The sequence below is a fragment of the Cygnus olor genome, chromosome 16, assembly GCF_009769625.2.
Source record: "Cygnus olor isolate bCygOlo1 chromosome 16, bCygOlo1.pri.v2, whole genome shotgun sequence".
Lineage (NCBI taxonomy): Eukaryota > Metazoa > Chordata > Aves > Anseriformes > Anatidae > Cygnus > Cygnus olor.
The window spans coordinates 6,365,725-6,378,246 of NC_049184.1; the positions used below are offsets into that span (position 1 = coordinate 6,365,725).

Sequence of the window (12,522 nt, forward strand, 5' to 3'; positions counted from 1 at the left end):
TGGTATAGCCAAGCTTTCATCTAGGTTAATATAGTGTGCTCTTCCCCATACTGTCTGAGCCTGTTCAGACAGAAATACAAGACTGTTTTTGGGGAAGGGTTCATGATGCCTAATGGCAAACAGTTGAGCAATATGCTGCAAAGTACATATGGGTTGAGTTTTTCTTCTCCTTTAACAGGTCAGATAGTCTTGAAATACCTCCACAGCTGACAGCCATGCAACATTTTATGAGTTTTCTTGCCCAATAAATGCAGGCAGATGTTGTAGGATTTGGAACATTACAAGGCACTGGAGTATAGTTGGTAGGAGGTAATTTTGAGGAGTGCTTAACCTCTTGCTAAAAAAGTAGCAGCTTGGAGAAGGCAATATTTACTACAGGAAACATTAGCTTGTCAGAGAGCTAAAGCACTGCAAGGAACCTTTTTGAATGACCATGCAAATCTTCATCCAGATGTTCTTCGTGGCATAGAGTAATGCACACTCTGCTGGGACTTAGACTAAGGCCTTTCCTTGCCTCGCTCATAGTCAACATTGTTTCCTTTACGAAAACAGCTTGCTAATGTAAGATTATACAAGCCGTTATAGGCAAGCTTGTGAAATACCATGCAATTCAACTGAACCCTGTAGGCATTTATTTTATTAGTGCTAAGTGGTCAAATAATCCTTTGAGAGAACTCCCCCTAAAACCACTGTGTGATTCATCTACGAGTTAGAGGAAGCACTTCAATCTAAACGTCGTCGTTCTATTTCAGGCATATTCAGAAGGGCCCATGGCAGCTGCCCTCCAAACCCCCTTGCCTCAGTCCAGCTTGCCATGTTCTGAGTTGCAAATAGTGCTGTCTACCCAGGGAGCTGTGATAAGTGCCCTGCTGTCCACCTTAGTTGAACCTGGCTGTCTCCTCTGGTTTTTGAGTATCTCATTGAATACTGGAAGTACAAACCATCTGCTCTTTTAAATATAGTGGATTATTCTTTTCTGAGCAGCACAGGAGACTGAGACAACACCTTTCTGATGACAGGGCCCCTCTGACCTGTGTAATGTAAGAACACAAACTAATTTTCAGGCTTGCTGTGGTATTGATCCAAACTGCACCACAGGTCCATTCTTTCTTGTAATCACAACTCTCTAAGACACCAATATTACTATGTTGTGTGTTCATAAGCTGAAATAAATATATATATATATTTTTTTTTAAGCCGTGCCAGAGCTTAGTTCTGAAAATACTGAAAATAACTGCAAATATTCCCTTATTTTCCTTACTTGCCCTTGCCAGAAAGGGAAAGGAAGAAATACAGCCTGTAGCTGCAGCAATGGAAAGAGCAAAAGGGAGAGTCTGAGTAGAAGGAGAAGCCAGTGTGAAAATTTTTGCAGTAGCAATGCACACACCGTTGAAAATTATCTTTGACCATGGTATAGATTTGAAAATATTTGAATTAAAATTGGAATGAGGGAAACATAGCAAATGAAATCCATCTGTATGAATGTATAACATCAATCAGCTCACAAAGAGTTTCTCTATAAATATTGCCCTTGGACACTCATAGAAGGAAGGACCACATCTACTTACCAAGAAGCCATGGCACTGAATATGTACAGCATATGAATGGCTTTTTTGCGGTGTCTTTTCATGCAAGTGTGTTTGTGATATACTTACTTTAAAGGGAAAGTTTTTGGTACCATACATCTGAAGAGCTGTTCTTCTCCAGAATCCAGATTGTTTTATTACCAGCTAAATGTTCTTTAAGCTACCTGTGAATGAGGGCATTGTGACATTTAGCAACTGGTTTGATTGAACACAGATGTGAACCATATTCCATATGGAGAAGATGCAAAAGCAGAGATCGTAGGCTTGTTTCTGATTTGCAAGCAGGAATTTGAATGCAATTACTCAACATTGAGCTACCAAGATAGTTAGAAACAAATTACTCACTTGCTCATCTACGGTGTTGCAAATGTAAAATCAGCTGCAGTTTGAGATAGTGTGCTGTCTTCAGAAGCCAGGAAAATATGCCAATGTATATGCAAGTAAAACTCCTGTAAAAATGGGCGGTATCCATTCAGAAATGGGAGGGGGACAAACATTTATGTACATTGCTTCCCCAGCAGCTTCCTAGAAGTGCCCCACTGAACATAACCACTGCTTTTCTAGTGTCATTGCAACCTACCTCTGAATATTTCAAGTGCTGTTATCTAGGAAGGCATTTGAAAAAAAATGGGAACAGAGATAAATTGCTAATGCCAGCTTGTAAGGTTTGTTTTCTAGTGGTTTTTGAGTGTAAAATTTACTGATGCAAAACTGAAATTTCATGCAGCAAAATTAATTTTATTACTGAAATTTTTATTTCTTATCAACAACTTAGGAAGGAAAAAACAAACATTGGGGGCCAGTTTTGATGTGGGTTCTGAGTTTTGATGTGGGTTCTGTGAGGTTGCTCACAGAAACTGTAACTAGCATGGCTCATTCTCTGCTCTTCTTTGGGTGAAAAGGGAGGTTTTATCCTTGTTTTCATTGACTGTGGTGCTTGTTTGTTTGCCTTCCATTTGAACTGATTGTTCATCATTGAAAACGTGGTCTCTCCAGGAAGTCTAGCCTGTAAAGTGGAACAGGGACTGAGCTGTCATCCCTATGAGAGACAGCTCTAGTCCCCAAGACAAATGTTGATGTTGAGTGCAATTAAAAGGAAATATTTCTGAACCTGGACTTTCAAGATCTTTTGGTTTCATTCCATTAATTGTGGGCTTTTTTTGTGTGTGGGTTTTTTTTTTGGTTGGTTGGTTGTTTTTTTCCCCAGCTTTTCATCCTTATTCAGCTGGGAAGAAAATCTGAATTTTTACTAGCTTTGGTTGCTTGGTTTTCTCAAGTGCCCTTATCTGTACCTGTTCTGCTCTAACAAGGCTGAGCTGCCAAGAGATACCAAGCTTAGCAGTGCTGAGTATTCCTAGGGTGGGGGAGCTTCCCTCCTCCTAGTGTGGTGCTTTAGGAGAAGAAAGAAAAAGAGGACTGTGTTTGATCTCAGTTTAGACAAACAGTACTTGAGTTGATAATCCTGCTTGGTCGGGATACTGTCAGGGGATAGAATCAGTGAACAGATTTGCCAAAATCTGTTCCCAGGCCTGCTGAACTTAAGGTTTTGGGAAATACCAGGCTTATACACAGGTAAAAAAAAATAAGACGTTTAGTTTCTGTCTCAGCACCACAGTCCTTCCTTTTGAAAACCTGCTGGGCAGAGGGAGCCATGTTGTGAAAGCTTGTGGGGTTACCTGAACTTGTGCCTGGGGTAGCTCAGCTAAAATGGCAAAAGTGTTCCACAAAACCACAGTGCAAAATCCACCAGGTAGCATCTAGTCAAAAAGCACTGCAGGAAGCTGTGGAGTCATTTCCCCATCCTCTCACCCCTGAATTTTTTACCCTCTTCTCCCTGCTCATACCCGATCGTGCATGCACGGACCCACTGATGTTGCACAGCTGGTGCAAAGCTCAAAGTAAGCTCGTTCCAATAGTGCAGGTCTCTCCTTCTTTTTGTAATTCTCTCAGATCATTTGGAAACCGGGAAGCTATGGTATCATGTGCAGGTAGCACAGCAATAAACGTGTTCTCATCACAATTTACACATAAAGCGTGAGTCCCTCGAGGTAACTCATCCCCCTCTTGACAGCTTTAATAAAGGATGATGGATTGTTTCTAAATGACAGTTTAGGAGGATCAAAAATTCCCTCCTGTATTGTTTTGAGCTCTGGTGTACAAGAGCTGTTTTGTGTTCTGCGAAAGTTGTTTTTGCCTGTAAGCGCTGGGGCTCTATTACTCCCCTTCGCCGTGGTGAGAAATGCTTGCTTACCACAGGAATAGATTCCTCCTGCTGCGTACTCATCACTTTTTTTGAAGAAATGTGGAAAAGCAAAGCCTGGCATGGGTAGGAGGTGGGGAAATGCCAATAGCTGAACGTGTTGCCGCTGTCAGGATGCTGCTCTGGGCGGTCTCCCCGTACGGGCTGTGCGGAGGAGGAGGGATTGGGTGCTGCGCTGGCTTTCCTCCCGGGGTTGCCTCTGAGGGGTGAATGCTAGGGGGAGGCATCACCTGAACCCACCTGCACTGGCTCAGCTCTCCCCAGCCAGCATCCAAAGAAGGCTCCAGAGATCCAGCACTCACCTGCACTCTCTTTTCCCCCTCTCTGCTCTCTTTTATTTTTAAAGGCTACATGTGGCAGAAAATTAGTTCTGGAAGGCAGATCTTCCCTCTTGTTTCTTTTTGGCGTGAGATTTATTTCTCACTGCTTGTGCTTTGTAGCTGCATTTGGCAGAGTGGAGTTTGTTCAGCTGTCCATTCCCTAGCTAATCTTGTGTCTTAAAATAAAAACAAGCAAGTGGATCTTTGGAGAAAGGATGCCACATGACTCTCTCCACGTCTTCATGTGGCTAAAACAGCACTGCTCAAAATCATTCCTAGGGTAAGAAACACGTTAAGAAGAAAAGGCTCTTTATTAGGGCCAATTTCTCAGTTGATGGTGCTCTGAGGTGACAAAATGAAGCCTAGACAAGAGCCCACTGTGGCTACACAGCAACAAAATTATACCTCTTTCACTGTATTTAGGTCACTGTGGAAGCAGTGGGGCTGAGTACCCTTTGGAGCCCTTCCTAGGCTGACCTAACCTAACCTAGGCTTCCCTAACCTTCTGTTAGGATGGTGTCAGCATAATCCAGCTTTTGCAACTTGTACGTGAAGCTATCCCTTGATGCAAACACTCCTGCCAACATGGGAAGAAGACTTTTGGTATAGATTAGCATCATGCCACGTGGTCTCAAGAGAAATTCTCAATCCATACAAAGAGGAAAATTTTGAGATGGGAAACAGCATAGACCGGAGTTAAATCGAGGCTAGAACTTGCCCGGGGGGCTAGGATCCAGGGTACAAGAAGCTTTCAGTCGTCTGTCAAAGGAGGACTGTCCGAACCTCATGTTTTCTGAACCTTTACTTCTCTAACCATGAAATTCTTGCAGTAATGCTTCCCACAGCTAGGAAGCCTTGGCTGGATATCACCTACTTCATTGGGAAGGAACCATATAAAACTCACCTGTCCATCCTTTCTCTTCTTAATATCGCAGGATGAAGCAATGTTTTTGCTCCCTGCTGGCCCAGAAGCTTCAGCAATATTATTTTTATGTTTGGGGTACCAACACCAGAGTACAAATTCTCAAACAACCTTCTAAAAATTTTTAGGTACCTGGTCCGTAAAGACAAGATTCCAGGACGTACCTATGCATGAAAGTATGTGTGTGTGTGACTGCAAATGTAATCCAAGGTGTTTTCTTATATAAAAAGATCATTAAAAAAAAACAACAAAACACAACTCTTCCATTATTTATTGGAAAAAGAAGTGACAGAATTTTAAATTGGGTCATTGTCTTTGAATGTCTTTCAGTAAGCAGACCTCAGTATTAGCTTGCAGTCTTTACAACCTATGTTTGTCAAGATTTATTGTATGCTTATTTCTGGGGAGCAGGTACTTTATTTCCTGTTGGAAGTAATTTATTTAAATATATCCCACTGTTTTGATTGCTGCTGTGTTTTATAAGCATGATATTCTCTCCCTTAGGCACAACAGGGATTTACCAGGGAGCCAATGGCCTGACAAATTCTGCTGGATTCAGTGCTGTGCATCAGGTATGGCTCAGCATTTATTATTGGCAACCTTGTCACTTATTTTAAGCACCTGGGAGACTGGCAGATCAGAGAGATTATCCTGGTGTTTACATATATTTCAGGAAGGTTCTAGCGTGTGTTTTGCCATGTGCCATTTTGGCCTGCTCGGGTGGCCTGGTGGTTAACACACATGCTCCTGGCAGTCTCTGCTGTGGTGTTGCGCAGCAGTTCCAAGAGTTTCATCATTTCGCTGCCATCTTACAACTTTGAGATATGTTTTCCATCTTACACAGAGAGCTCCCCTTTTAGGATCCTGTCCTCTGCTGTCTTGGCACTGTGTAATAAATAGGAACAAACTGAAAGAGGTGTTGGCAGGTGCTGAATACTGAGCCATCTGAGCTGTCTCTGTGCTTCCTTCTTTGAGAGTACACCTGTCTGTGGACTTCATGCTTCAGATACCTTGAGAAATGTGTGTGTATAAATAAACAGCAAGCATATATGCACAAGACAGATGTTTTTGCAGTAGTAGATGGCTTTTCTTGATTGGACCAAACAAATGTGTACACTGTCCAGAAGATGTTTTTTGGTTAGCCATGGAGCAATAATTTCAATCGCTAGTGTCAGCAAGGTGGTTGTTATGACTAATATTAGTAATGACAACAGTGAGCAATTCTGTTATTACTTCAGTTTTGGCTACAAATGTGGTCGATAAACACTGAGAGAAGCGCATTTGATTGAAGTATAGAGGTTACCTGCAAAAAGGAAAAATAAGTGGGATGTTTTCATCATTTTATGATGTTCTTTAAGAGAAAACAATGAATTTCTCTCATTTCATTTTCAGCTTAATTTTTATTTTGACAACTTGAGTTGTCTTTGTTCTTGAGAGCTCCATGGTGACTGTGTTAATGAAATAGCTGTGTCATAGACAAAGATGTAAGCAGTTAAGAAGGAAAGGGCTTTTAGTCTTTCTAAAGGCTATTTATTATTTAATTTTATTTAATACCAGATGCTAATTAATGTTTCTGAGGAAACAAAAACCTTGTGTTGAAAGAAAGTATAGTTCTATACCTGAAAAAGCAAACCAGGTGGACAAGAGCAAGGGTTGCAATTAAAAACAAAAGAAACAATTTTTTTATGTTTTAATTATCCAGAGAGAAGTTTTCTAATCTATTTCAGTGTCATCCTGCTTCTTACAAAGAAGAACAGATGGGCAGAGCGTTACAAAGTTTATTTGGGACCTTTTAAAACAAGACAAAGAATATGATGATACCTCAGCTCTGAGATCTCTCACACCTCGTATTTTTGGTTCATTTGTCTACAGACAGGGAAGATCATTCCGGCATTTAGTTCTTACTGAGACAGTGGGACAATCTCAAGTGTGAGCATTTCTGCAAAACAATTGTTAGATTGTTTTTTTGATTTTTGTATCCTATTTGAACAGCTTACCAGAAAATGTTGCTGATCATGGGAAAATGCAGCCTACTTCACTCCTGTATAGAATTGTTGAACCCTGTAATGCAAAATGTGTCAGTGCTGATGAATAAAATTCCACAGAAAAAGCAGAACTTGCCTGATTTTTGACCTCTTGTTGAGGCCAGCTAGTTCTAATAAAGTAGGAATGTATCTGGGAGGAGGAGAAATGTAATTTCATAAGTCAATGAAACATGGTTCTTTAGCAAAAGTATTCCTGAGCCATGACTTACTGCATGTGTAGATAAGACTGCCTTGCCATATGTGGTGCCTTATTTATTTATAAGATAACACCAGTTATACACAGAAGTTACGTGTTTCTTTTTTCCTCAAAGGAATATTCATCATACCCAAGCTTTCCTCAAAGCCAGTACTCACAGTATTACAGCTCCTCCTACAACTCTCCCTACATGTCCACAAACAGCATCAGCCCTTCAGCCATCCCAACCTCCACTTATTCACTGCAGGAGTCTTCTCACAATATCACCAGTCAGAGCACAGAATCGCTCTCTGGTAGGTACATTTCTTCTGTTCTTAGTTTTGCAGTTCCAGCCATCTGTAGACATAACCACTGTAACCTTGTTGTTGGAATTTCTTTAAATACGTGCATTTACGTGGATAAATGAGATTTCCTAGCACATAACAGTTCTGCTCACACAGTACAACACAGAATTTTGGGAAGAGACTCAAAAATACAAGTTCTGTAAGACCATCCTGTGGTGTTTCCATAAGTACGCCTGGTTTGATCTCTTCTAAAGGCAGAAAATAATTACATGCAAAATCTAGATTAGTACGAAGTGCTAATGTGTTTAGCAATGAGTGGCATGCTCTGAAAAAGCCCCAGAGTTTCCTCACTTATTAGCCCACGTCTCCATCAAGGTTCATGTTCACTCCTAATAACAACATATAATATATGCATTCATAAATAAGTTCATTAAGAGAAAGGCTCTCTTAAAAAAAAAAATCAACACAAACTGTTTGTCTAAGTTAAAAGTTCAGGATGAATTCCATGCAAAAAGACTTCAGAATTTGTGGCCTCTCTTTGAGCGCTTAATTCTTAAAGTCTTGAGGCTTAAATGGTTTACGGAATTATTGACAGATTATGATCCTCCAATGTACTGTTCAAGTACAGTCTTCAGATATCACTTCCCTCCTAAAGTTTTCATTGGCATGCAATAACATTTATATAAAATGCCACATAACTTGAGGATGATCACAGTATACGCCCATTGTAGGTCTGCTGACTTATGGAGCAAATCTGAACATCTGTGGTTGCTCTGAAAGAAAAATAAATTAATATTGGTTGTTAAAAAGAAGCGGTCACAGATTGCTCTGAAAGCAGTTGGAGGATTTTCTGTTCTTAGATCTTATCTCAGCCTTTTTGAGAAAGCATGGTTTCAAAAAAGGCTTGTTAGGCACAATCCAAGCTGCTCTGAAGAAGAATATGGTTATTTTAGGAAGCTGGAGAGGCCACAGCTTAGCAAGGTGAAAAGAAAAATATGTTTGAAAAGGATTTGTAATGTAAGGTAAGTGAAATCTGGACAGGTTTATGAAACTCCAGCCAATCAAAACAGATACTTTATACAGGGAAGTTTACCTGTCTCTTCTCAGTTATTTCTAAACTACTGTCCCTTGTGAAATGGAATACAGCTAAACAGGCTAGTTATGTATTTTAAAAATAAAAGTTGATGTTGAAAGTATCTTTTTAATCATGAGCATTCATCGAGTTAAGAAAACATACCATTTTTGCAGATGTTGAATTGACCCTCGTTTCCTTTTCCACTTTCCAATTTCTCTCTTGGAAAAGGAGGAGAGAGGGGTAAAACTCAAAAAGTTGTGTTGTTTTTGTTTGTTTGTTTGTTTTTAATTTAAAAATGTGTTAAGGTTCTTGAAGTGACACATCCACTTTAAAATGTTTTATATAAAGTCTTGGTGCTTTCTGAAATTGTTGCAACTAATCTTAGAAGTTATAAATCATTTCTCTAACAATGTCAGCTATTGACATGAAAAGAGATTTTCTGATAGTGTTTTCATAATGTTTCTGGTGCTCTCCACTAAAAGCTTTCCTGCTTTTATTATAATGATCTGTGCAAAATTTAAGTTTACAATGGAATTCTTTTTTTCAAAATAGGGGAATATACAACAACACCAGCAAAAGATATAGAAACAGACAGACATCACAGAGGTTCAGATGGCAAGGTACGAGCCCGATCAAAAAGAAGCAACGATCCTTCCCCTACTGCTGACAGTGAGATTGAGGTAATAACATTAACTTACATTCCCCTAGTAAATCCAGCAAAGAGAAGTGATTGCATCTATTAGCAAAACCGACTATCAAATTAGTGAGTTGTAAGAGACAGAGTAAAATCAGTAATATAACTGAAGCCTTTTAAATTGGGTAGTCAGAATAATCACACAGTTTCTGTATTATTAGTATCTCAGACTATTAGCATCTCAGACTGTTTTTCATATGTACGTTTTTTTACTTTGTGCTTCTTGTAAGTCTGCTGTTTTGTTCCCCCAGCTTGACACACAACAGGTGATTTCTGTGATTGTTAGGAGAGCAGACTCTCAGGGCAATCAGCATGCACTTAGTTCCAGAATTCTTCATCTTTCATTTTGCGTGCTTTCACAAAGCATCTGCAGTCAGTGCTCTAAATGGGCTTGAGATCTTAAAAAGCTCTAGTCCAACAGGACATATCTCCTGAATGAACAAATGCTTGCAATTGCGTAATGTGTAACTGTATTTCTCTTTTCCACCCCGTCTGTCATCACAGCGTGTATTTGTGTGGGATTTGGATGAGACGATAATTATTTTTCACTCCTTACTCACGGGAACCTTTGCATCCAGATATGGGAAGGTAAAACTTAATTTTTTTAACATTACTGCTTGTCCAGCCAAATTGCATTGGGAACTGTGGGGGCAGCTAATAAGACAGCTTTTCAAACAGATGCTGCTGATTTTATTCAGACACATTTGTATAAATATGTCCTGGGGTATTTCCTTCTAATGTGAAAATTTAATTTACCTCTCTTTCATATTGCAAGTAGCCCCATGTTTTTCTAAAGCTTGTATTGTTGGCTGCTGCTAGATAGGACATCAGGATGTTCTTTGAATGTCTGTCTTCTGCGAGAAAGAGCCTAGCCAGCAGCCAGAGAGCAGTAACTCTGGCCTGAATGAGGTAACTTTGTTGTTGTTGTTGTTGTTGTTAGAATGGTGTTTTCTTTTGAATCTCAGACAACTTTTTGTCGTTGTTGTTGGTTTGTGTTTTTTTTGGGAGAGATTTTGTGTTAGTCAGTCTAGGTTGCCACAAAGACTACTGTCTCTTCTTCCCACATAGCTGCTGTGAAACACACTTTTGAGAGTTTTAGGAATCAGATCTTCAGCTATCCGTGCGTCAGATACCCCCTTTGAAACACTAGCAGTTGTATTTTTTAGGCATCTCTCTGTGGCTGAACAGACACAACTTGGCTGCTAAGGAGAAAATGCTGGGTCTTGGATTTAGTACCACGTGCTTCAATTTCTTCCTAAGGCAGCTTTTTATGATAAACACTTAAGTCACTTTGAATTACACAATGTCAAACACTTTTAAACGAGTAGGAAAAAAGACAATATCATTACCTAATTAAAGTGGATGACCTAGTTGGCAGCTGTTTCCACACATGGCTTTGAACAGTCAGCTTCATCAGGAGACTGGAAAATAACCCTGCTTCTCTCTAGAAAGCAGAAATATGATTTGACATCATTTCATGGCTTTAGCAGCTGTACTTGTTTTACGACAGTTATAACAAGCTGAATGTGTAATTAGTAAGATAGATTTATTGTTCGCTGTTAGATGTGCACAGTTGTAAAGGATATAAAATGGTGTTTGTGGTGTGGAAGTCTACTGCAGCACTTGGAATGCTGCTAACACTTCTAGCAGCACCCTCTGAAAACCAAGCATGTGTTTCCAAGCAGGGATTTATTCAGACCCATGTTGTACAAGGTAATTGAAGCGGTTACTTTTCCCAGGGAACGTAATGAATGAGGCAGTCTGAGGTATACATGTGTAAGCTCAAACCTTCTGCCTGCAAAAAATAGAAAGAATTAGGCAGGATCAGGAAATATAAACTGAGCTGGTGTAGACCTGCGATGTGGTCATACTTAGGATTGAGTAGGGGCTGCAAATGGCATATGGAGAATTCCCTTAACTGTGTGGGAGGACATTTTGGCCTAGCATAAAACCTCCAAAGCAGTTCCCTTCATCTGCTGCCTCCTGTCCAAGCTTAGAGGATGTGGGGTCGGGATCTGCTGCGTGGGGGACAGATGGTGATGGGCCAAGAGCTGTGACAGACTTGCAGAGGTGAGAAGCCCTGCCATCGCAGTGCCTGCGAGCTCTTGCTGATGGGCTGCTGTGGAGGCAAAAGCTGCCATTTCTGTAGCAGCCAGTGTGGGGATGAAGAGATGGCAGGGAGTCAGCCAGAGAGGATTTATCCAAAGCCTTCACCAGCAGCCGAGCTGTTCCCATCAACTCTGAGAGCAGAGTTAGGCCAAGGCAGGGCACTTGTGAGCAGCAGCCTACAGAGAGAAGAGCACAGGAAAATGGAAACTCGGGATTGTCTGCTCTGAAAGGCCTCTAAAGCTAGAAAATGACTAAGTTCTCTTGGCTGTTTCCTTTATACAAATGTAAAGAGTGGTATGAGCAGGGATTTTTTGTTTTGTTTTTAGTGAGTGTATCACCTTTTCTGTTAAGCTACTACAGGCTCTTTGAGAACCTTCAGCAGAAGAATTTTTTTTTTAGTTCTTCATTTGTTTCATCAGTTTTAAATTCCTCAGAGCTTTTCTATAAGGTAATGGTCATGTTATAAAAGTATTATAGGCTAACGGCTTGATCCAAAGACAACCAGAGGCTTCAGTGGGCTTTGGAACAGACCTTAAACCAAGAGGAAAATAGAGCACCCTCAGACAGGCTGTCCTGGGAACCATTAAATAGTAACACAATTCAGAAATGTTCAAGTGAGTTGAACTATCAAATATAAATGAAGCAGTGAGCCAAAGGTTAATAGTGTTTCAGAATCTCTTACTTGTGAAAAACATAGGAAGCGTTAGTCTCAAAGTAAATTAAGTATCAGGGCCTAAAATTCTTACTTTATATATAATTGATCATAAAAGATTCACATGCCTGTGATTAGACATGCCCATGCCCTGAATTAAATCTCAGACATGAAGGTCTTGGTTCTGTCTTCCTGCAGAAAGTGTGCCAGTTCGTACAATATTCACCATTCCCTGAGCAACAGTACTGTCCCAGTATCGTCCTGTTGGTTGTGCTGGTAGAGCTGCTGTGCAGCCACTCAGAAAATTGGACTATGAAGTTGCTTAAGCTGAAAAATAACACCTTTTTCTGGGGTGACTTTTCCTGGGAGAGGAGAGAAA

General features: G+C 40.3%; 1 protein-coding gene across 14 annotated transcripts in view; it reads left to right on the top strand.

Annotated features, from left to right (window-relative positions):
• Nucleotides 1-12,522, top strand: part of EYA2 (EYA transcriptional coactivator and phosphatase 2) — a 97,314-nt gene that overhangs the window by 58,382 nt on the left and 26,410 nt on the right. For 13 of the 14 annotated variants that reach the window (XM_040576210.1, XM_040576213.1, XM_040576211.1 and 10 more), the window contains 4 exons: nt 5,593-5,660; nt 7,445-7,622; nt 9,241-9,368; nt 9,887-9,970. In XM_040576210.1, the coding sequence (XP_040432144.1) occupies nt 5,593-5,660; nt 7,445-7,622; nt 9,241-9,368; nt 9,887-9,970 (458 nt within the window). The remainder of the gene's footprint in view (nt 1-5,592; nt 5,661-7,444; nt 7,623-9,240; nt 9,369-9,886; nt 9,971-12,522) is intronic. The other variant, XM_040576216.1, reaches the window with a different exon arrangement.